This window comes from Euprymna scolopes, chromosome 29, assembly GCF_053919585.1.
Source record: "Euprymna scolopes isolate OS-2025 chromosome 29, ASM5391958v1, whole genome shotgun sequence".
Classification (NCBI taxonomy): Eukaryota; Metazoa; Mollusca; class Cephalopoda; order Sepiida; family Sepiolidae; genus Euprymna; species Euprymna scolopes.
This window is the reverse complement of record NC_136510.1, coordinates 86,775,159-86,800,961: the sequence shown is the minus strand read 5'-3', so window position 1 is coordinate 86,800,961 and position 25,803 is coordinate 86,775,159. Positions and strand designations below refer to the sequence as shown.

The window sequence follows — 25,803 nt, the reverse complement described above, 5'->3', positions numbered from 1 at the left end:
CTATTTTTCACTATAAATATTTAGTCCTCCCACTGCTACCAGTCGACACCGGGACCTATTCTACATTTTCCTTTGATATTTACATTGCACACTATCGTAACTGGTCATTAGTTACATACACATAACATAATCTTTTCATTAACGGATTAAAAAATAATAAGTACTCCCTTCTCAAATTTTGCCCCATCTTCATACATAAACAAATTTATTTATTAATTAAACCATTATTTATTTACTTTTTGGAGCGTCTTTTCAATCCTCACATCATCTTATTGGGGGGGGGGGGGCATTTTTAATTATATTTTTCTTATTTTATGTAACATTTACTATCGGTGTGGATGATTTTACTTATATATTTTCTTACGTTTATCTAGGTTTCAATCATGTTACAATCGCTACACAAGGCTATTTTTTTGGTTTTGTTTTAGTTTGTTGACAGACAAACAAATTATCAAAACTTTTTATCTATAATATAAATCTCACCTGTCTGTTTTTAAATGTATGTATGTATGCCTAAAACTTTCGACAGAGGCAACGGATTTTCACAAGATCGGTATCGTTTTGAAGCTTGACGTCTCAAACGACAAATATCGAAAAATTGGCCTAAAACATTAATTCCTTCACTTTCAATTTGCCAGTTTTCTACAAGAAGGGGTCGATTTTTTGCGAGCCATTTTTGCAAGTCATCGACTCGGTTGGATTGACTTGGTCTAATTTTAATGTTCCAAACTTCTGGTCACGTCATGGAGTAGAGGTAACACGTCAGATTTTCTTTCACTTTCTTTTCCGCCTTCGTGTCACAGGTTCGAGCCTGCCTGCCTACTACCACTTTTTTTTTTTTTTTTTTTTTTGCTTAATACACACCTCCAAACACCTAGGCTAGTTTTTATAGAAAACACATTATTAGACCCAAAGGCTAGAATAAAATCAGAAAAAAATTTCATTTTTATTATTTTTTTTATTTGATTAAATTTACGCCAGTCGAGGCCGCTATATTGCTTTTATAATTTGGCCTTTCTAAAGTTTGACAGATTGGCCTTTTTATAGAAAAATTTGGTCTTTTTTTTATGCTCTTAATTAAAACGTTTCCATGAAAGAGTGTAAAAAGGCAAAATTTGGCCTTAAAAAGGCCAATCTGTCAATCCTTAGAAAGGCCAAATTTTTGAAGCACTATGGCGGCCTCCAATGTTGTATATTTAGTCTCATAGAAATGATGAAAAAATAATGAAATTTTTCCTGGTTTTATTACAAACTTTGGGTCTAATAATCTTTTATATAAAAATAAAAAGATTTATAATTTTTGTGTCTGTCAAATAATTTACGCTGCTAAACTACAAACTTAACCTAAATTTCATTGCCTACAGAAAGGTGGCACAAAACTTCTGTTTGTGGAATTATTTGTTTCTGGGAAAGGGGTATTCATCTAGTATATAAAGTAAAGTAAGTATATTTATACATTACTATGAATAGGATTCACTATTACATCCTTGTCCATCAATCTGCCATTTATCATAACCCTGGCATAGCATATCAGTATGCTGTAAAAAAGTTATAGGTGCAAGTTTAGTTATAGTCAGCCAACATACTTTTTAATTTTTGACGGAGCGTTATTAGAAGTGGTGACAAGGCAAATCAATTCCTTCGCTTTTATTATGCATTGGACACGGTTTTTTTATGATGTTTGAAATTTTGTTATTTTGATTTCAGTAATTTCATTTGTTCAAGAATTTTATTTTCATAAACACATATTTATTATATAAATTCAAATAAACTTTTGCTTTTAAAATTAAAAAAAAACAAAAAAAACTTCTATTTTTTTATAATTTCATAAACATATTTCTTATAAAATTTCAAATAAAATAAAAACTTATTTTTTAATTTTGTTATTAAAAGTGCAAATAAAGACTAATTGTGTTATTCTTATCTGTATATTTTTGCTAATTGTGTTATTTATAAAAATGTCCTTTTTTTTCTTATATTTTGATTTCAAGAAATCACTTCAAAATAGAAATACTGAAATACAATAAAAATGAAGAAACTGATTTGTCTTGTCACCGCTTCCGGTAGCGCTCTGCAGAAAATTAGGAAGTACGTTAGCCAACTATAACCAGACGTTGCTATAGGTGAAAAACAACTTTCATATTGACCAAAGTTATTTGTATGTAATACTCGCATTACTTACATAATACTGATGTTTAAATATTAAATAAATAAAACTTGCAATAAATCGTTTGTTTAAATTGGTAGATACCTTGAATCTACCAATTTTTATAAACGTTAGTGTTGTAATGCTTTATACCATCTCTCTATCTTGGTTACAATATTAACGTATTATTTGTAGGTATTTATTATCTAATACTAGCCTGGCTGCCCGACATTGCCTAGGTGTTTGGGATGTGCGTGTTGAGAAAAAAAAAAAATTAAAATGTGGTAGTAGGCAGGCAGGCTTGAATCCGTGCCGCAAAGGAGGAAAAGAATGTGAAAAAAAAAAAAAGTGTGACATCTTTGCCACTGTGCCCATCGCCAAACCAGAAGTGGCGATGGTCTAAATTAAGGCTAGTCATTCGAAAAGAGGGGGATGACTTTCAAAAATATCCCTGTTGAAAAGTGCCCAGTTGAGGATAAACGAATTAATGTTTTTAGTCAATTTTTCAAAAATTTGTTGTCCAGAGGGTCGAGCTTCTAAACGATACCAGACTCATGAAAATCCATTGCCTGTCGAAAGTTTTAGGTAGACATACATACATACATATATATATATATACATTTAAACAGACAGGTGAGATTTATATTATAGATGTATGTAAGGTTTCATCCAGAAAAAAAAAAAAAATGGATTATGAAAGAATATTGAATACTCGATATGACTTCTATGAAAAAAAAAAAAAATTCCTTATATGATCTTTATTTTATTACAAAAAGCGTTTACAAGTAAAATATATTCAGTTTTTGTGATCGGTGCGCCACAATATGAAAAGGTTGGGAACCACTATGATATTTGGAAGTTATTGGATGAACAGAAGCAAGCAGTATCATTATCATTTAATGATAACATGAAAAAAAAAAAAAAAATAGAAAACATTTACCTTTCCGGTAATAAATTAGGTTTAGTATTTTTTGTTGGTTTGATTCCGGATGCTGACCACCTGCTATTGCCGTGTTGTAACGCCGCCACATCTTTACCATTTGTTGTTTCTGCTGTAGAATGTTTTGTTATTGATGTCTGTGAGGTGATGGCGCCACCTGTTGCCAAACTGCCTCCTCCACCCGTGCCTCCTCCTCCTCCCCCTCCAGCACCATGTCCACTGCTGGCGTTAGAGGTTCGGGATGAGGTATGACCCTGGGTACCACTGGTAGTATTTGTAGTAGCAGCAGCACCACCACTGCTGGCGGCATTCAAACCACTGCCAGTCCCACTGCTCGTGATGGTGGTGGTGGTGTTAGTGCTAGGGGTCGCATTATTGCTGCCTGGTCCACTGCTACCACCACCGCTGCTATTTGCCGAACAGCTTCCAGACAAAGCATGCGCTGCCGCCAATGCAGTCGTTGCTGCCGTTTGAGCAGCAACCCTCTGGGCAGCTGCCATATTTTGTGCGTGCACCTTCTCCTTCTGGATGGCCTCCTTGGCGGCTCGGTGGTCTTTAAGGAGTTCATCGAAAGCTTTTCGACGGCCTGCCACGGCCCTCCGTAAAGATAAAGCATGAGTCTGTGAAAAGGAAGAAAGAAAAATGTTAAAAAATTAAAACCCATTTTTTTTTTTTTTTTTACAACAGAAAATAGTATAAAACATTATGATCATACACATAAAATATACAGGGTGTTGTTGCAAAATCCAACACCTGACAAAAATAAACAAAATACCAGGAGCTGCTGCAGAGCATGGCAAAACTCTGGATAGACGAGATAGACACCAGATGCCCATATGTCTTTCAGCATCTGCACACAAGGCCAAGATGACCCAGGTATGGCTGCTCAACAATGTTTCTCACCATTGATCGTCAGACTTGTAACTACCTTCCTCACCAAACTGCAACCACCTTGATTATTAGTTGTTGCATCAGATTCTGCAGGGTGCAACAGAAATACCTTCCACATTTTAAACTTTCAACTCTATGTTACTAATAAACTTATGCAAGTGCCAACAATGTTTTCATTTAACTAATAACATGCTATTTCTTTTTTCAGGTACCCTCATCAAGCAATATGGCTTGGACTGGTGCACATCGTGCTTTTACTATAGAAATGTTTTTGAAGAATGGTGAATCTAACTGCAGCACAGAGAACTTTCTGAGTTGATTACAAGTTAGGATGGCATGACGCTTTTCCAGACAGAAAATCAATACAGCTATGGGTTACAAATTTCAGAGCTACACTTAAAAGAAAGCCACCTGAAAGGCTTTGATGCACTCGAACGCCAGACAGTATTTGAGCTGTGAAACTTTACGTTACTCAGTCTCCTACACGTTCAGCTCGTAAACATGTTTTGACATTGGGATTGTCTGATTGTACACTGATATGCAGTTCCATCCATACGAATTAGGATTGCTCAGAAACTGCACAAGCGTGACTGGGAAGATCGCATGTTGTGTTTTTTTTTGTTTTTTTTTGGTCAACTTTTAAAATGTGGGAGATATTTCTGCCACATGCTACATTTTGATTATTAATATGATGGACAGAGTTGGAGAAGATAGCCTTACCTCTTTCAGTGCCAAGTCTTATTACTGCTCCTAGTATCACTAGATTCTAATGTAAAGTACATAAATTTTAACTACACCACTTGTTTAATAAAGTCATTTGTAACGATAATAAAAGCAAAATTTAGTTAAAGTCCAGAATCCAACCTAATTTAAAAACGAAAAATGCAGAAAAATCTTTATGATGTATGTACCTGTCACAAAACAAAGATATCATTCTAAAAATCACATAAGTAGTCTCATTTTTATCAAGAAAATAATCGTGTAAGCAAAAAGGTACTGTCTCGTTTGAAAAAAAAAAAAAAAAAAGTATGAATAACTCCATAATAATTAAAACTTTGGAGAGCAGCCTTGTAATTTCAAATTAACTGTTTAAAAATTTTCTTTATAAAAAAAACTACTTTATTAATGTTAGTTTTGGAATATGACATTCATTCCGCGACAATTTTTTTTTTTTTTTTTTAAATTAGATTGAATTCTGAATAAGAACCAAAAATTAGATTTAATAAAAGACAAAATTTGTTGAATTTTTACGTGTGTTAATTGTTGGCTTCACATATTTTCCTATGAATTTAGACGAATAATATTCTTAGCTAAAATTTCTGTAAATAAATGTACTTGGACAAAAAAAAAAAAAAAAAAAAAAAAAAAAAAATCAATTGTTGTCTGCTTGTCGTTTACTATTAAAACGTTAAGTTTGAATTACATCCCTTTGATTTAGTGCATGGGCATGCTACTTACAGGAAAGACAAGAACGATTATTTGAATTATTCGGCACAACGTTTTGGTCGATGTAACCTCATCGCTTCTTTAAATGAGTCCTTTAGAACTCAGTAATCTGTACAGATTTTGAATGAAACTCTTCACTTAATCCACAAAGATAGCTTGATCTTGTTCTGTCAGTCATGTAAGCAACTTTTAATTGTACGTACTTACGTGTATAGATCAAATTTATTATTATATAGCACTTTTATTCATTTCGCTATGGGTCTGCATGTTTTTATCTGTGATGTCTGCAAGTGTCCCTGTATCAAATCATTGAACATTTCTAGTTCCAGCCAAGTGGGTGTCTGGGTCAATCAGCTGGGTGTTATATCTGGTAATGCAGACCCGATATACAACGGAGGAAGATGTTGCCGTTGGATATCTAGTGTCACACACACACACACACAGAGGATTTTTTTTTGTTTCTTTTTTTCATTATTGTAGTGAAATTCAAAAATTGAATTTCAAGTCAAACCAATGCTATCTACTGAATTGTCATGTCATAGTAATGAACATCCAAAAATTACGAAAAATAAGGTAGAAAATTAATTATTAATGGAAACAGTTTTCGAAGACTATAAGCAAAAATTAAATTTTGCTAAATTAACGACAGATTTTCAATTTTCAGACAAGATTTACCTCCCTTGTGTTATAACTGGAAAACTCCAGTTTTTTTTGTTTGTTTTTTTTTTTTTTTTTTTTGCAAAACTCAATTTTCGTTAATTATCTTTGAAAACTATTTTCTACCTTATGGTTTTCGTAATTTTTGGATATGTTTATTACTGTGACATGACAATTCAGTATATAGCATTGGTTTCACTTGAAATTCAATATTTCGATTTTTTGAATTTCGCTACATTAAAAGAACCTCAACACGCCTCTTTGATTCTCTTTCATTTGAAGGAATGTCAGATCGACCTAGAACCTTTTTATTTGTTTCAGTGAGGGACAGATGTTTCCAGAAATAAGGAATTTCTTAGTTCTTAGTATTGCTACGAATTGTAAGGTTAATAATAATAAACATGTATTTGGTTATATTGAAGCTGTAGACTACCTGATGACAGAACGAATTACCCCCCCCCCCTCATAAATCTATCTGATTTTTGCAGTTTTCATTTTTTCTTCTTTTTTTTCCTTTTTTATTTTGCAAATACAAATTTATTACTTGGGTTTTTGTGAATTAAATATATTTCGTAAATAATTTATAATACTAATAAATATGTTCAGATAATTTTTTTTTCTTAAAAAAAAAAAAAAAATTCTTGAATGTTGCGGTTAAGATACTGACCTTACAAGTTAAAGACCGCGTGCAGGGTTTGCCATCATGTGTTGCTGTTACACCACAATGCTTGTTAGCATCAAATTCACGGTCTGAAAAAAAGATTTATAAATGAAATGTACAACATAAAACTTTTTTGAAACAAAATTAAAAAAAAAAATATATTTAAATATTTGTAGAGGTGCTCAGTTTCTAGTGAAATAAAGAAATAAAAAAACGTCTTAAACCGGAATGTTTAAAAACGAAATAATGCGTCACTCAGTAGAAAAAAAGGACATTAAATGCAAGTGAAAATAAAAATCAAATTCATTCAAAATTTGTGAATGATTTTTCAGCTTTTAGCAAAGTTTTTTTTTTTTTTTGTTGATATTTAAGTATTTCCAAAACGTCACGTTTTCTGTTAGAGTGACGTCAATTGTTTTAAATAAACTTTATTTTTATCTGTTTGTTGTAATTCTTGTAAAGTTTCACACCCATCATTTACCTAAGTCTGCTTATTTAAAAGTAATTTCATGTTAAAAATCTAAGCCATAACATTTTTGAAAGTCAATAATTATGAACCACTAACCATAAACGCGTCAAACGCCCTCTTTAAAAAAAAACAAAAAAACTCCTAGGTAGGAGTAGCAAGCCTTCTTTTAAAATTTTTAACCCTAGTGTCCGAGTGGCAAGCTCCCCACCAAACATAATTTCTCTGTATGCTACACATAAGTGTCAAAAAAAAAAAAAATATATATATATATATATATATATATATCCTTCTTTAAAAATGCACATGATTTATCTCTAATAAAAAATAAATTAGTTAACTGTTCTAAAACGCATGAATGGTCTCAGCATAGTGAATTATTTTAAATTAATTTTGTGAAATTAACCCCCATTCTAAATTCTAAAATTCTTTGTTTTGTTTCTGTCAAGTCTTTAGGGTGTTTACACATAATTTCCCTTAGCCCTAACCCAACGTCAGCACGATAAGCCTCTCCATCCTCTCACAATTGCGCGAAGACGCTCTTAAAACTACACGTAATTGTTTTATATAATAAAACAAAACACACAGGATTTATCTCCCAAAGAAAAAATGGTTTACTGCCCAAAAACGCTAAAACGGTCCAATATGAATCATTTTACATTAGATTCAAAAATAATTTTTGTTTATCTTTCATTAAAGCTTTTCAGAGTGTTCACACGTAATTGCTTAAAAAGGTAAAATCATATTTTGGAGAGGTAATAACGGACGGTTTTAATCTGCAATAATACAAAAGAAATATTGAAATATATTCATTTTTAAAAAATCCTAGATTTAGATTTCAGTTTCTTGTACGTAAAATATATTACAATTGAACTTTGAGTTCTCTAACTTCTTTTCTTTTAATGGCTACATGGCATTTTTAAGGAATTGCAGCATATTTATGTGCATTTACTGTAGATTATTTAAAAACTATTAATTTCTTGAGATTTTCAGTAGCATATTCTAATTCCTTGCACAAAAATATACATATATGGCAAATTTCATTGCTTAATCTTATGTTTTAACAAAGATATAACATTTTTACTTAAAAAGTAGTGTAAAAAATGTGATCCATATGGTCTTAAAAGAGCGAAAAATATTCAAACGTTCAAGGAACAAAAATAGACATAACTTCTTAAATTTTAATCGGATTTAAGATCTTTTAGAAAGATTCTTTCCTAGCTCATCAAGCTCTTTCTATGTATGCCATTATCGAGATATTTGAAGCCATTTCAATTTTTTCATGTGTATTGGCTATAAAATACTTCCAATGACCAAAGGAAAGAATCAGTCCACAAACATTTTTTTTGCAAAACAGATATTAAACTGAATATAATGAGATCTTATTCTTAATTTGAAGACATCAAAAAAGGTAGAAAATTATACTAAAAATTCAAATATTTAAATGTAAAAGGACTTGTGAACATTAACACTTACTTGCACCATCAGGGTGTTATGTTTTTATAAAGGTGGTCACCGTATTTAAACTATGGGTGTAAGACATTACATCCTTGAAATGAAGGGGAGTAAGCTAATTTCAATTTTTTTTCTTTTCTTTTTTCTCCATATATAATATTTTGATTGAAGAAATTCCCCTCTGGATCAAAGTATCATAGGTTATGGTTTATTTAACATTGGAAAAATACCTATTATATAAAAAAATAAAGATAGACTGCTACTTTTATCCACAGCAGGGTTTTTTTTTTGGGGGGGGGTTAGTTCACATCTTTCTTAAAAAAAAAATTAGAAGTGCATTAATTGATCTGACTAGATTTGAACTGGGTTCATTGCATCTAAAATTCAAGTTTGTAACCATTCTATCACTTTAGTGGCATGGATATGACAACTCCTATCTACCGGTTCAGCTCCGGATAGAAGAATGGCCTTTAGATATAGAAAACACTCTGTAATTGGAGAGTGATTCGAAATTATGTTTTACAATTTTATAAACATTTTTTGCCTATATATTAGAGATGAGAATTGGGTCATCATATTAAAATTAGAATGCATAAAAAAAAAAAGATGAAACTTCCGACCTTCCACAGGGACTTGAAATAGATAAAATACTAAGTAAAATTCAATTTTATACGACATACTTCTAAAGGGTGAAAGTTCAATTCTCAATGCAGAACAATACTAAGGATACAATTGCAAATTACTTAAGTCCCCCCCCCCCGATCATGGCTGACAGAATGAGAGCATGCTACCTCTTGTGGTTTAAATAAAAGGTTCCATTCGAAATTCCGTGTAGATTCACAAGTTCAAAAAGATACACCTAAAGAAGGTTAAAACGTTGTGCATATAATTCAACACAAGAACAGATGTTCAAAGTATCAATCCCCATCTCAAAAATCTAGAATATAATATTGAATTATTAGCTGTACCTACACTGTTGCCCAAGAATCTTCATATATATATATCACTAGTAGGGAGACCCAACGCTGCTCGGGATTGAATAAGGATCAATGAATGTTCCACATTTTCAATACTTTCATTGTCATCAAAATCGGTGAAATCAACCCTCCCCTCCAAAAAAAATCGGTCCAGCCATTTCAGAGTTCATAGGGACTGAGCTCACAGGCACAAAGTGCTTTTTATATAGAAGTAAATATTTTAGAAAAAAATTAAAACCAGGATTTCAAAAATTAAATTTAATTATTACAATATAATTTAGTTATTAAATTATAATTGTTATGAAACTAATGTTTTAAGATGTTATGTATTCATAAAATTACTAGCTGGGCATCCAATGATGTCCGGCCGTACAATATGCTTAAAACATGATACTTTAATTTATGCAAATTGCATATGTATTTTTACAGAAACAAATTTACACATATGATGGAAATTATATTCCAACATAATGGAAGATGGAAAAAAAAAATTATTATATTCAATGTTTGTCTTTATTTCAAGACTTTCTAACATTGATGAATATATAAATACCAGCAAAAGTTATAAACTATTGACTTAGAATGAGGGCTGTATGCTAAATTGATGGCTCAATATGGTTAAATCCATTTTTGCATTAAATACTAATATCCCTATTAATCCTGAACTGTACATCGAATGGATATTATAATACATAGTCTGTTACATCATATAATAAAGGCCCATACAAATTTTCAGCCAGATTGACCCACTAGTTTCCAAGAAAAAGGGAAACTTAAATACAAAATCCCTATTAATCCTTAACTGTGCACTGAACTGATACCATAATTTTTAGTTAGCTTGCAACTTATAACAAAAGTCCATACAAAATTTCAGTTAGATTTGCTCAGTAGTTTCTGAGAAAAAGTGGAATGGGCAAACAGACAAACAAAGAGAAATATAGATGTGCTTGTTTGTTCTTATAAACAGCATAATTAAAAAAAATCTATTTTTTTAATCTAAAGTATTTTTAAGATTAAAAGGCCCTGCAATATATCTAAATACAACTGATAATTCTGTTGTATTTTGTATTTTTTCTGTAAATAGATTTATTTCTAATTTTTCATTGATCTATTTATAAGTAAAAATAAAGCTGAATTATCAGAAAAGGTACAACTCTGAAATAAAAACAAAAGCTTAATACTTGAAAATGAACACCAATGTAACCTTTTTTTCGTTGTTTAAAGAAAAAAAAAAAAAAAAATTAAAAAAATTTGGGATTTTCTTAAAAAAGTAATCCAAAATCTGTATTCATAAAATTACTAGGTGGGCAAGAACTTCACCCAACTCATCTTGATACTTTTTTTTAATGATTTTTTTTTTTTTTTTTTAAATATTTTTTTCTTTTGTTTTTTCTCACCTTTACACGGTAATAATTTTTCTTTTTTCTGTGGCTTATGACAAGCAATCTTGTTGCAACAGTTTGGAAAAGCCATGGTACCAGGCATGGAATTTGGTGCTGGACCGTCACTACTTGGAGTAGTAGTAGCAGTAGAGGCAACAGCCTGAGCAGTAATAGGAGATGCACTTGGACCAGCATCTTTTAACGTTCCATTCGTGATGCTAGCTTTGGCATTCCCCTGATTTGTGTTTGTTGGATTAGTGTTGTTACTATTGTTATTATTGTTGTTATTAGTCGTGTTGTTGCTGGTGTTGGTGTTGTTGTTGGTGTTGTTGTTAGAAGAAGAAGGCTTCTTGACAGGGAGTTTCTCTGGCATTCGTTCCACTTTAACCACTGGCATGGCATGGTTTTTCTCTTTGCTCGCGTTGGCATTGACTTTAGAATTGTAAGGTGGAGAGACGGTGCTTAGTAAGGATGATGGCAGCTGCTTCACACTGGCTTTTGAGCGGAACTTGGATGATGGACATATTCGCATACAGTTCTTGGGATATTTCTCTCCATGACGTATTTCTGCAGAAAGAAGCAAAGAAAAAAAAAAAGATTAAACAAATGCCGATTAATGAAAAGAAAATTTTTAATTTTTAAAATCAATTTGTTCAAAAGAAAATCCAAGTAAAACATGATGGAAATTAATATAAAAGTCTATACTGATAAAAAGAAAAACTTACCCATTTAAATATGAATTGTTCTAATAATAATAATATGTCAAATGTAATTCTGTTTGTCCTCAAATAAAAAGTAATATTCGTTATATTTAAAGGATATATAGCTGACAATTATTTTCTTTTTACTGTAACAGCATATCAACCCTTTCCAAGTTATTTAATATCAAATTCAGTAATTTTCGAAAAGGTTTTATACTTCAAGTTCTTTATATCTTCAAATATTTGTTCATGTTTGTTTGGTTTGATTGTCTTGAAGAAAAATTGTTATTTTTTACTTTGCAGAACATGATTGAGCTTTGGAAAAAGGGGGGGGGGGCAGATCAAGAAGCCGATATCTTCAGACAGCCTGATCTGGAAGCATAAGATGCCCTAACAGGTACTACCACCCTGGGCCAAAGTGGAATGGGAGCAATGTTTACTAAGGAGCAACTCTATATTCACCACAGACCCTAAAATGGAACTTCACCACTGGATGTCTTTTAAGGTCATACCCAGGACCTGCAAGAAATACTATTTTTAAAACGGGTTAAAATGTTATAATAAATAATTTATTATAAAGTAGACAGCTATGAAATTTGACAAGATCCTACTTGTATTGATAACATTTTTAAAGACGTGTTGAAATGAAAGATGCCCAAAGAAAGGCACCAAATAACTAACAATTCAGAGATTGAGAAAAGAAAACATGGATTGGAATTTTATGAATTTGGTGTGAATAAAATTGAAAAATATGAATAAAGAATTATATTTCTGATTTATTTTATTTTTAGATAAGGATTGATAAACTGTATTATTTGGATTATTCAGACTACTATTCTCATCTTTATATATGGTAGAAAGAGAAGGGGAGTAATAAGGAGTAATGCAACATAGCTAATGCAAGATTAGATTTAAAAACTCAAAATTCATACTAAAATTGTTTGAATAAACCTGCCGCACAACAAACCAAAGAAATGATTAACAATCAATTCTAAATGACAACCTTTTGGAGCTTCAATCCTTACTACAGACGATGATAACTAACAATAATATAACACTTCTACTCGATCATGTCTGTAGGAACGAGAACAATCTATCCAATGGATTAACTAATTCAGATAACAAAGTTTGAAAAGATGCATATTGAAAAAGGTTACAATCGATGAAAATGTGAAAACAACAACCAAGTTTAGAAGAGCAATTCAAACAATACAAATCAGTGAAGCAAATGAAAATGTGCCATAAAATTATTTCATATGAAAAATAATCAGGAAAATATTTTCTTGAAATAAATGAAAAGCTTTATTTAAAAACAACTCAAAGGGATATATCTTATATATATATATATATAAATTTGTGTGTGCACGGCATAATCAGCGTTGACACACTTGTTACTGTTAGATCATCAAAGTTAAGTGACATCGAGCCTAGTCAGTAGTAAAATTGGTGACCATTTGGTTGGTTGGTTGTTTTTGTTTTACGGCATATCAACCCTTTTCGGGTTATTTAATGCCAAATCCAAAGATTTTGAAGAAAAATTTTTTTTAATAGAATATATTTGTTGTTTTCATGTCGCTTTCTATTCAACCCATAGTTGGGACCCTAACAGGTACTACCACTCCGGGTCAGAGTGGACCTGGGAGCAATGGTAATTAAAGGTTGGCTCCACACTCCCCAAAGCCCACAAGCTGGGGCCTCACCACTGGATATAGTTTAAGGTCATATCCAGGACCCCCATTGAGGGACTTTTACCCTCTGCAGGGGGGCAGTCAGCGTATTCTAATGCCCCACCGACAGGGCCAGTGACCATTTGGAAATTCCAAGCGCTGTATGTGCTTTCTGCTTTTTTAAAGATTTTCGCCTCAAACAATGCACAGTGCCACTTTAATATAAAGGGCTACTATCAGGGACATAGTTGCAGCGATACCATGTAGGGAGTTGAGCAGCAAGATGTCTTTACATTACACTTGAACTTCTGCATGTCAGTATAGTTGAGGAAAAAGAAGAAAGGAATTCCAAAGTCTAGCTGTTCTGGTGAAGAAACTATCAGAGTAGAAGGTTTTCTTTCTTACATGTGGAGATCTCTACTGTATAAGGGTGGGACTTTGCTGCTTGAATTTATGAGGGGTATTTTCGTCGGGGGGGGGGTACAAGGGCTTGTAGCTCATCGGAGCATTAAAATACTTGTAAAACAAGCAGAAGGATGCAACATTTCGTTGACGGGACAAAGATTGAAGCTTAGTTCAAGACCTATCAGGTTGGTGACTTCTTTGAATCCTGTCCAGGAGTGAGAGACTAGTAATAGATGCCCCATCTCAAATGTGACAACAATACTCCATACATAGGTGAATGGTGGCCTTGTAGAGGTATAGGATAGTTTCAGGCGTAAGTAACTTTCTAGCTATGTTGGCATTGTTTCCAGTCGTCCTGGATTTCTTATTGCCACTGGACTCTAGCAGTGTAGATTCAAGAGAGATGTGGTTGTGGATTGTGCAACACTTGTCTCACAAACACACAACCACCCTTACAGAGGATATCCATCGTCTTTCGAGACTGAGTGAAGGCATTTTTTTTTAAATATATATATATATATATATATATATATATACATACATACAGGTTAAATCTACTAATGAATGGATCATTACAAATTGGGAATATATAATCTCGGCAATGCATAAATAACATGGTTACATTATTATTTTTTGGTGGACTTTACTAGTTAGTGAATCAAAATCAACATACCATTCCTGTAACGATTAGTCCCTGTTGCTTACGGTTTAATGCTTTTTCCTGTGCAGTTCTAGGTGGTTCACCTTTTAGGTTTTGCCTTTTCTCTTTGAGAAGGGGTTAGTTTATTGCTAATTACCTGAAGTGTCCTTACCAGGAAATGCCGATAGGGTTGTAAAAATCCTAAGCTATTAAACTTGGGCATATATTTTTTGTAAACTTTACCCTTTAACGAGGATGTCATAGAAACCATGCAATGCAATCTTGAGATGAGTATTCTACTTGTGCATATGGCAATTAAGATATACAGAATCCTCTGCGTTTCATTCCTGTAGGGAGTTGTCAGGTATTCTAGCCTCACGATTCTGTACAAGGTTGAAATGCAGAAGATTAATTGCCATATATTTTTATAAATTACTACCAAGCTCTACTCATTGAGTACTCTTGAAGTAAATACTGAAAGTTGATACATAACGTATTATATCTTTATTTCATATATGTAAATAAAATGTTATAATTCTCTCTCTCTCTTTATATATATATATATATATATATATATATATATATATATATATATATATATATATATATAATCAAGGTTAAAATATCCAAAAGTAAAAACCATTGAATTTCACAAGGTTTTTCACAGTGCTCAATAAAAAGAGCAAGATATTATTTTATTCAATTTAGGTAAACAATTTACCATTAGTTGCAACAATAAATCTACTGTTTTAGTCTAAAAAGACTTCATCAGGCGACAAACAATAGCCTCTGGTTTTAGTCGAAGCACTTTTAGCAGATTTATTGCTGCGACTAATGGTAAATTAGTTTACCTAAATTGAAGAATATATATATATATATATAGAGAGAGAGAGAGAGAGGGGGGGGAGATTGCTAACTTCTTAATATATATGTATGGTTAAGAAATTTTAAAATATAGTAAGAAAAAAAAAAAGGTAGTTTGCTTAAAGCATTGCTGGTAAACAAATGTTAGTGTAATGAAAACGCTATTAGCAAAAACCTGAGTATTGCAGTGGCGAGACGCATGAAAAAAAACAAACAAAGGTCTAAGATTATAAATCTTTGTATATCTATTTTTAAAAATAATTTTTTCCTTATTTAAAAATAATATATTAATACAAACTTTGTAGAGAACTTTGTTCACTAAATTCGAAATATGTTCATATATATATATTCCCGAAATTATGTCTATATTGACTAATTGATGATGACCATATGTATAATAAAATAAAATTATGTATGAATAAAGTAAAAAAAAAATAAAAAAATACTGAAGAAAACTGATTAATTTGTAAAACACTTGAATTTTATAATCTTTTCAAGATTTTTTTGCATGTTTTTTTTGGGGGGTGGGGGTGGGGGGTCAACTAAACAGGTACTTAGTTTTGTTTCAAAAAAGACAAATAATATATGTAGTATTTCATTATCATGTGATGAATCATGGACCCTACTTGCAGGGTTTACCAGGCCTGTTATAAACACTGCCTTGATATATACCCAAACAGCATACAACAGATAAGATGAGAGACAACACACGTACTTGATGCAAGGAAATTATGGGAATTTCTCTGCTCGGCTATTCAGGACTCATAAAGGGTTCGTTGGCAGCAAGATGGAGCGGCTGCCCATACTGCGAATGGGACATTTCAGCTCCTGAGAGACAAGTTTGAAGAAAGAATAATTTCAAGGAACAGTGATTTCAATTCACCACCAGCCATTTTGCCTGATCTATTCCCACCTGCCCTAAACATTTTTGTGTGCGTAGGATAGTGTACACATTAACAATATGTGCAATATTCAGCGGTCAAAGAAAAACATTCGACCAGAAATTTGACTCGACATATTGACCCATGTGATGAAAAATGCATTTAGAAGAAGGGCGTAGGAAATTGATAAGCAAAACTTGCACTTTTGAAAATTTAAATGGTCAAACTACTACCTAAGAAATCTTTTCACTAGTAATAATACATTTAATGTATAATTATCCATGGATACATGTTTCATCATTATATGACTCTTCAGCATGGCTTCACTAAGCAAGATTAAAAAATAGAACCACAAAGTACAGAGCTTGAAGTTCTACCACTGAGCCAATTCCCACTAATAATGTGGGTCACCTTTTTTGTAGATCAGTGACGCGCAGAGAACTTTTTTCAGGGAAGGTGCTCGAATAAAATGGCAAAAATATAGTAATGGTGAGGTATGGGCCTATAATACATTCCTCTGAAAAGGGCACTTTTAAAACAGGAGTAAAAGGGGTAGGTGCTTGAGCACCCCCCCCTCTGCATGTCCCTGTTGTAGATATCATTTATTTACTTTGCCTGCGATGCTTTTTAAATGGAAAAATATTACCTAAATGCTAACAGGAATAATTTTCCATCACCAATTTAATGCCCCCAGAGGAGGAACAACATACTTGTTAATATATAATTATCCATGGATATGTGTTTCATTGTTATGATTCATCAGTGTGGCTGAACCTAGCAGAATTCGAAAGCAGGACCACAGAGTCTGAGGCTTGACGATCTACTCTTGAACCAATCCCTGCCAGTAATAAACATTGCCTTTTCTGAAGATAAGAGTGGAACTTCTAAATATGAAAGACAAAAAAATTTCTACAAAATGCTCAGCTTAGAAAATGTGATGTGAAAATCTTTTGTTTCTGTATACAAAACAATTTTCAGGACACAAAAGAGAAAAGTTACAGAAATATTATTTTTCAGGCACCCAATTCTTTGAAAATCTTTAAAATCAGCGTTTTATTCGATTTAGTAATTTTCTGGAAATATTAGTGTTGATATAGAATTTCATTAGATGGAGATCAGTTCAGCCTGTCTCTTTAATTAGTAAAGTAACTCATTTTGTGGGTCATTTAATGCCAAAATACAATACATATTGTATACAATTTGAGCATTTAACTATTTTATCACAATTTCTTCATAAACAACTTTTGAGAACATTTTGAACAAGCCGACCATGTGGGGTCCCCCGCCACAAGTGAAAAAATTTACTTTCACCATGACTAATGGTTGTGCAAAATTAAAAAAAAAAATTCAAGGCATGGTTATTGAGAAACGTGTCATCCTTTGTCAGGGGATCAAAAAATTCCCATGAATCCATACTATTATATATAAACATTAAAAAATTGGCTTGATAAAATCAGTTACAGTTTTATTACAATTTGGTTCAATTAATGATTGAATGACTGAACATTACAGTATTAATTAAATTCAACTTTAAAAATACTAAAAAAAAAAAAAAAATTGTTAAAAAAATAAAAAGTAATAGAATCTTGGGAATAGTATATTATATTTCAATAAGTATATACATACACACATATATATATATATAAATATTAGTGTTGGGACGATTAATCGGAATGAGAAAAATCGGAACATTTGAGGGTATCAGAAATCGGTAAAATTGATGCCTATTTTCCGATGCCAAAACGATTCTTCTAATTATCTTTTTTTTCTTTTTTTTTTATTTGATTTTGTTTAAAGTAAAATCTTTCCATGCTGGTAATAATGATAAAATAAATATTTATTGATTTTATAATATTAGTAAAGCTAAAATCGATAGATCACTCTCCACAAGTGTATTTTAACGTTCAGGAAAATATCTGCATATTTAACATGTGTTTTTATAGAAGATCGGGGAAAATAACAATCTTATAGTTAAATAATTAGAGATTTATAAAGAATCGGAATCAGAATCGGTAATTGTTTCGGAATCGGGAATTTAGCATGGAATCAGAAAAACTATTGGAATCATCCCATTACTAATAAATAAATATGTAACACGCTAAGTGATATACATATATCTGTGCGTGATGTTGCCAAGCTAATCAAAAACATTGATTCCAGTAAAGCAACCGGCCCTGACGGTATTCCAATTATAGTACTCAAAAAACTTCAACCAGAACTAGCGCCCATACTTACGAAACTGTTTAAACGTTGTCTTAAGGAGAATTGCTTCCCATCACCCTGGAAAATCTCATCAGTATGCCCTGTATTTAAGAATTCAGGTGATTGCTTATCCTCCTCTCAGTACAGGCCAATAAGTCTCCTGTGCATCATGAGTAAGTTGCTGGAATCTGTTAAATACAGAAGTAATCAACCATCTCAGCAAAAATAACCTTCTTAGTGACACACAATATGATTTCCGTTCTGCTAGATCTACAGCAGATGTGCTTACAGTTATATCTCATAGGATTAGCGAATCTCTCGACGGAGGCTACCTTCCTAGGGCAATTGCTCTTGACATATCTAAAGCCTTTGATAGGGTATGGCATAAAGGCTTACGAAGGGCGTGCAATAAGTAATGCTCCTGACCCACTTCCTATAGCAGTAGAGCAACAAAACTTGGCACAGTTAGTCTTTCTCTACATAGGAACCACCCCGAGTTATGCATTTCTCCCATCGTTTGATGCAGCTATGGAGAATGTTTTTGTAGAACACCTCAGGTTGGTCCTCCAACCACAATGTGACTTCAGAAATCAAGGCTGCATCATCTGGGAAACGTTTTCCTTTCAACACCACAACTTCACGGCTGGGAAGAGGTGAAAGTCAGAGGGTGCAAGGTCAGGAGAGTAGGGAGGATGGGGAAGGATTTCATAACCACACGCCCGTGCTTCTGATCTGGCAACATGCGAGTTGTAGACCGGAGCATTATCCTGCAGGAGGAGGGTACCTTTGCTGATCTTGCCCCGCCTCTTGATTTTGATAGCTTTCCTCAAAAGTGAAGCATAATAGGCTTCTGTAATTGTGGTACCCTTTGCCAGGAAATCTGTCATCACTACTCCGTTCTGGTCACAGAAGACTGTGAGCATGGCCTTGCCAGCGGAGGGTTGCATTCTTGCTTTTTTGGAGGTGGTGAGTCCAAGTGCTTCCACTGCCTTGACTGGACTTTGGTCTCTGGATCATAGTGATGGACCCAGGTTTCATCCTGTGTAATCAGTCTTTTGAAAACCTTTGACTCATCTTCTTGGCACATTTCCAAATTCATCCTCGAGCACTCAACGCGTTCTCGCTTCTGGAATGGTGTGAGCAACCTGGAAATCCATCTGGCAGACACCTTATTATGCATATGCAAATGGTCATGAATGATAGTTTCCACAGACCCTGCACTAATCTTGACATCTTGCGCTATTTAGCGAATAGTAATGCGCCGATCTTCCAAAATGACAGCCTCAACTTGACGGACAGATGCCTCATCAATGGCAGAAGAGGGGGGGGTCGACCAGGTCTGGGAGCTGTTTCCACAGACTTCCGGCCATGTTTGAATTCACAATGCCAGCGTTTTACAAGGTCATATGATGGGGCATTATCACTATAAGTTTCTATCATTTCATCAAAAGTCTCCTGTGGTGTGCATCCTTTCAAATACAAAAACCGGATCACTGCTCGACATTCAACAGGCTCCATTTCACACCCGACTCAGTTCAAACACCTGTAAAATGGAAACCACAATTAGTTCAGAGCTGTAATTTGCCACATAACCTGCAGAGATAGAAATCATTGCACATGCAAAATTTCAGCTAGATCAGACAACTGGAAGGGGGTCAGGGGTATTACTTATTGCACACCCCTCGTACTTCATAAGATCTCTAGCTATAGTATAGCTGGAAATGTCTTCTCAATTATTAAATCATTTCTTTCTGATAGGTTCATAAGAGTAGTAGTTGATGGGCAAAAATCAGATGCTCACAGTATTAATGCTGGAAACACTCAGGGGTCCATCTTGGGTCCAACTCTTTTCCTGATCTACATTCATGATCTTCCAAATCACATCCTTACATCAGTTGTAGACATTTATGCTGATGGCACTACCATTTGTGGTATCACATGGGGAAAGGAGTGGTTGGTTACTTTTAATGCATCTAAAACCAAGCTTCTCTCTTTACATCATCAACGTTCTGATCCACATCTAGCATCAATTGAAATGAATGGCTCTCGTCTTGAGGAGGCCTCAAGTTTAACAAGCTTCTGGGCTTGACTTTTACTCCTGATCTTAAATGGAACTCGTACATCAAATCTGTTGCCAAGGCCGCTGGAAAAATGGTGGGATCCTTCTATCGATCCAGTAGATATCTCACTATTGATGCAATTCTCTATCTATATAAGAGCCAGGTATGTCCAAGGATGGAATACTGTTGCCACATCTGGGCAGGAGCTGCTAGAAAGGACTTGTCCTGCCTTGATAGAGTTCAAAATAGACTTTGTAGCCTCGTAGGAGATGTCCTTTTCTCTTCCCTGCAACCTCTATCTCACAGAAGAGATGTTGCGAGTTTGTCTCTGCTGTATCATTATTTTCATGGAAAGTGTTTGACTGAGCTCCAGTCTATGGCCCCCCCCCCTCGTCAAACTTTCACAAGAAATACGCGTTTAGCTGAAAACACTTAATAATTCCCCCCACTCTTTATCTGTGCCTAAACCTAAACGTAGATTCCATGAACAAAGCTCCTTTCTTAGAACTGCACGCCTGTAGAATTGTTTTCCTGGTTTCTAGCTGACTACAATATGGTTCTCTTCAAGTCTAACGTAAACAAGTTCTTGATTACCCGTTCCACTTGTTAACAAATTTACGGAATTTCCATTTACTAAAGATTACTATATTGTCCAATTTCTACTGTACACTCTTTAACCCTTATCCTCGAGTGGCCTCTTGGCCTTGAGATGATGTTTATGTAAAAAAAAAAAATTTTTTTTTTTGTAGGTAACACTAAGAGATGTAATTCAGAGCATATGCAAGTCAATACTAACCTTACGAACGCAGAGCTGACGGTGATAAATGGTTAATGACACAAACTGGCAACCTAGGTATGTCAAGTCAGAATCTAGTTTGTTCTACACAAATGTAGCTGGCAATTTTCTTGTGGTCCCTCCTGTAAGTACCCAGTCTTTCTAGAAAGAATTTTAACTAGAAAGATATCAGAGAAACGAATGCCAACAATAATGTGGAAGAGTTATGAAAAATTTCCATTTACACACCAAAACAGATGAAAAGAAAATTATACAATTATACCGAGTAATCTCCCTTCGGTTCTTCAAAATTAAATATTAATTTCGGGGTTGGGGTGGGTGCCTGGCGTTGCCCAGTTGTAAAATAATGTATAATATATTTTAATTTATAAAGTAAAAAAAAAAAGACTTGGATGCCATATATGTTGTGTTATAAGATTATAAAAAAAAAAATGACGCAATAGTGGGCATGCGTAAGAAAGTTGAGAATTTTAAAAGATAGAAAACGTTATTAAAAAGAAAAATGCAGCGTGCTGGGCACAAACTTGCAAAACTTAAGTTTATAAGTGAACATATTGATCAGACCACGACGATGCAGATGTTATCACGTGGCAAATTTAGCTTTTTAAAAGGAAACAACGAAACGACCGTTTGCATATGCACGATTAACAAACAGCGTTGAAACCAAGATTTTTACCTGACCCTCTTCAAACAAAACGACATTTCTCTATAAAATAATTGACCATTTTTTTCAAATTCTTCGATATTATGTATCCAAGAGATCGCTCTTTCTAACAACATCAGATTCATGCCTGTTTGATGCGAATGACAAAGTTTAGTGGATATACAAACACACAAAGATGAGATTTATATAATAGACTAGCATAGACCCAGTGTTGCCGGATAAAAACACGAAAATGTAATTGCCCAGAAAAAAAAAGAAAAAAAAAAAAAAAAAAAAGAAAAATGTGACCCCCTCTCCCTAATATTTTGGCAGAAGGGAGACGAAGAGAAGAAGCTATTCTCTGGATGATGTGCACTTTTTCTTGCCCGTGCACTGGAAAAATACTCCCCACAAAAAAAATTTAAAAAAAATGAATCAAAACAACTTTTCTTTCAATCAAAATAGCAGGGAGTGCCCGTGCAAATATAAAAAAAATGAGCTATGGTGTCCAGGCTCGAAGTGAAACGCAAAAGAGGAAAAGAAGGCAAAAACTTGTGGACAGGTGCTTTTGCCCACATGATTACGAGTTCTTATGACGTCATGACGTAAAATAGGCTTTTTTAAAACAGGTTTAGTTTGATACGCGTGACTTGCAAAAAAAGCGGCCCGAAAAAGGACCCCCCCTCCGACCTCCTTCTAAAAAGTGGTCTAGTTGAATGCTACGAAATCAATCTTTTTCCCCCTAATTTTCACATACTATGCATCCGGGGCATTACCCTTTCACTGGTACTGGTTTTGACCCAATTGGATGCAGATGATAAGTTTTAGCTGACATACAAACACACACACACACACACAAACGATTCTCCTTTAGATTATGCCATTTCAGTCATGTCAAGTTCAAATTTCAGCAAATCGATTGTAGTCATTTACATTTAATACTGCTAGGAGACGTTACACCAACAGAAAAAGACATTTCAAACTTGAGCAGGACAGGCCAACGTAAATGATACTTTAAATTTACACACGAGACTGAAAGAGACACCCAGACGAATATAAAATAAGATGTGCTAATATATGCACTTAAAAGAAGGAAATAACATTTCAATTTCAAACTGAAACGCGACATGTCAAAGGTTCAACCTACAGACAGAGCTGCTGGAAGAGATGCATGGACACATCTAAAATAAAGAATAAAAATAAATATTTAACCTGTAATAAGTTTGTAGTTGTTCACCATCTTTTTGCGCATTATCGACTGGAGTGTGTTGTGTTAACTGTGTGCTTTTGAGTTGTAGCGTCGAGAGTATGTTTGCGAGTCTCCACAGCAAACTTATGGGTAAAAATCCTCGTTAGTTCTCACCAGCAGGATGGAAATCCTGCAGTCAAAATATTGCTCTGCTACAAAACCATTAAATTTCAGAGTATCTTTTTTTTTTTACAATCGAGTCGAAACCTTATGTAATGACTAAACACAGGTTAGAAGACACAAAGGGTTATCTTATTTAAAAAACGAAATATTGACTTTACAAAAAATATATCACATATACCCAGTGTCTTATTTTTAGGAATCAAGAAGCCATACATTCAAGATAAAATTTACACATTATGGTAAGAAGCAAAGCAGTTCACACAAAGAGTTACATAGCACTTTTGGCAATAAGTTAGCAAATTATTATTGCAAAACTCATCTATATAAATTCATATATCATCGAACAAATATAATTTTGGAAAATTTCATAAGAACTTTTTAGAGGGTTCCAACAACTCTCAAAGAGAAGTTAATGAATATAGATGAATTTTATACTTTCTTTAGAGTAATTATACAGTAAGAAGTACTACAGGGTGGTCGCTAGAAAAGCGGGAAATTTGTTAAACGATTTATTTTTACAAAGAATAATTTTTACAAAGTTTTTCAAAGATAAATGTTATATTATACTCATAGATACTCAAAATGTCGTCCGTGCACTTTACTGCAGTGTCTTAACCTAGAAATCCAAGCTCGATAATAAAAGAACCAATCAAAAAATAGTAATCACGCAATTTATGATCTAAGCTGACCCTCAAATTTCCCGCTTTTCTAGCGACCACCCTATATATATATATATATATATATATTATCATATACATTAAAAAAAAATTATTTGGGGTCCCATTTGTCTACCAAAAAAGAAAGCTATAGTTGACACCTTCATTTACTTAGGAAGCTCAATAAACAAGGAAGGAAGTACTGACTATGCATTGTAGTGCAGAATAGGTTACCAGCTTTGCATCTCAAAAAACAGTCAAGAGAAGAAATTAGATGAGTTTGATTCCAAAATGTCTTAGAAAAATTCAAAAGGAGAAAATGGAGCGATTGAATTAACAACAAGTCAGAAGCAGCATTAACCAGTAGATAGTATCATTAATAATCTGCAACCGACATCTAGGCAGGCTCAGATATACCTTAAGATTGGCCCCAGAGATAATTGCCAACTAAGTGCTCAAATGAACCCCCCAATGAAAAAAGAGAGCGATCAAAAATGAAGTGGAAGCAAACAATCGGGAGAAATTTGATTGAAATGGGAAGAAACTTCAAATCGAAAATGTTATACTGTCTCAGGTGTTGCAAGATGCGTGAGTTCCTAAATCTAAGGATATTCATAGGACAGTGGGACCTAATGAGTTCAGTATGAAAACTTTGAGTGGTTCTGATGAGTATATCAAAGTTTATCTATGAATAACCAACAATTGCGTTTGCATTATGAAAAATAGCACATGTAAAAAAAATAAATAAATAAAATTCATAGTGTGTGAATTCAAGAAATGAAAACCGGTGGGAGAAGGGAAATAGTAGTAGCAGAAGAAGAAAAGAGTAAAAACGCAAAACATGCACGCACAATTTGTCACGCCAGATGACCGTGCAACTCAAAATCTGCAGTAAACAGAAATTACCTATTCTGCACCACAGCACATCGTCAGTACTTACTTCTTTGTTTAAACGGTCTTAGATCAAAATTGGTTCATGATATGAAACTTCATCCGTAATATAACTTCCAGTGAGAATTACAGATTCCCTATATTCTGTAGTTTCCTTTTCTCTAAACATAATCATTAGCAAGTGATAACACCATATTTAACGGTTAGCAAGTAATAAACTATGCATAATATGGTTTAAAAAACAAAAACTTTTTTATATTCCTGAAAGAAACAACCACTAATTTGATTATACCTCCCCCCCCCCACACAAAAAAAAAAAAAAAAAAAAAAAATAGAAATAAAATATCCAGCAATATTTCATTATATCTTCAGGTATATAAAAAAAACATTTTTTAATGAAATTATTTAAAATACAAATTAGCACTAAACTTTTCCTAATTTTTTTTAAACACCTATTTGATTACATATTTTTAACAGGAAGTCTTTAATATCAAGAACCTAAAATCACTTACTGTGAACTTTGAATTGGAAGTCCTTCTGAGTTGGCCACAATTTACATGTTTCTGAGTGGGCTTCATCTTGATTGCTGCCATTTTCAATTTCCAGTATTTGTTCAAGGCAACCTTATCAGTCATTTACATCCACTTGGTCATGTTTACATACCGGTTCTCGCTAGATCACAGAAGTTAAGCAATATTGAACCTGTCAGTACCGGATGGGTGACTGACTAATTTAGGAATACCAGGCACTGTATGTAGAGGGATGTCAACACCTCTCCGTAAGAGTTGCAAAAACCTAACGTTATCTCCCCTAACAGGGATGTACCTGAAACTGAAAATTGCTTGAGAATTTCATACTGACAAGAAACTTCCTCTTTCAGAGGAAACCGGTTAAACCTGCATTAGAGTTAGTGCCGCAGTTCCATTTTCATTTAATAAACATGATAAAAGGTCTGACTGAACACATAGCCAAGTTGATATATTCTATAGTAAATTCTACCTACA

General features: G+C 33.6%; 1 protein-coding gene across 2 annotated transcripts in view; it reads right to left on the bottom strand.

Moving 5' to 3' along the window:
- The window catches only part of LOC145252770 (uncharacterized), a 405,119-nt gene that overhangs the window by 77,587 nt on the left and 301,729 nt on the right, over positions 1 to 25,803 (bottom strand). For both annotated transcript variants that reach the window (XM_080112682.1, XM_080112683.1), the window contains 3 exons: positions 11,037 to 11,588; positions 6,748 to 6,830; positions 3,087 to 3,706 (listed from right to left, as the gene is read on the bottom strand). In XM_080112682.1, coding sequence (XP_079968808.1) covers positions 3,087 to 3,706; positions 6,748 to 6,830; positions 11,037 to 11,588 — 1,255 coding nt within the window. The remainder of the gene's footprint in view (positions 1 to 3,086; positions 3,707 to 6,747; positions 6,831 to 11,036; positions 11,589 to 25,803) is intronic.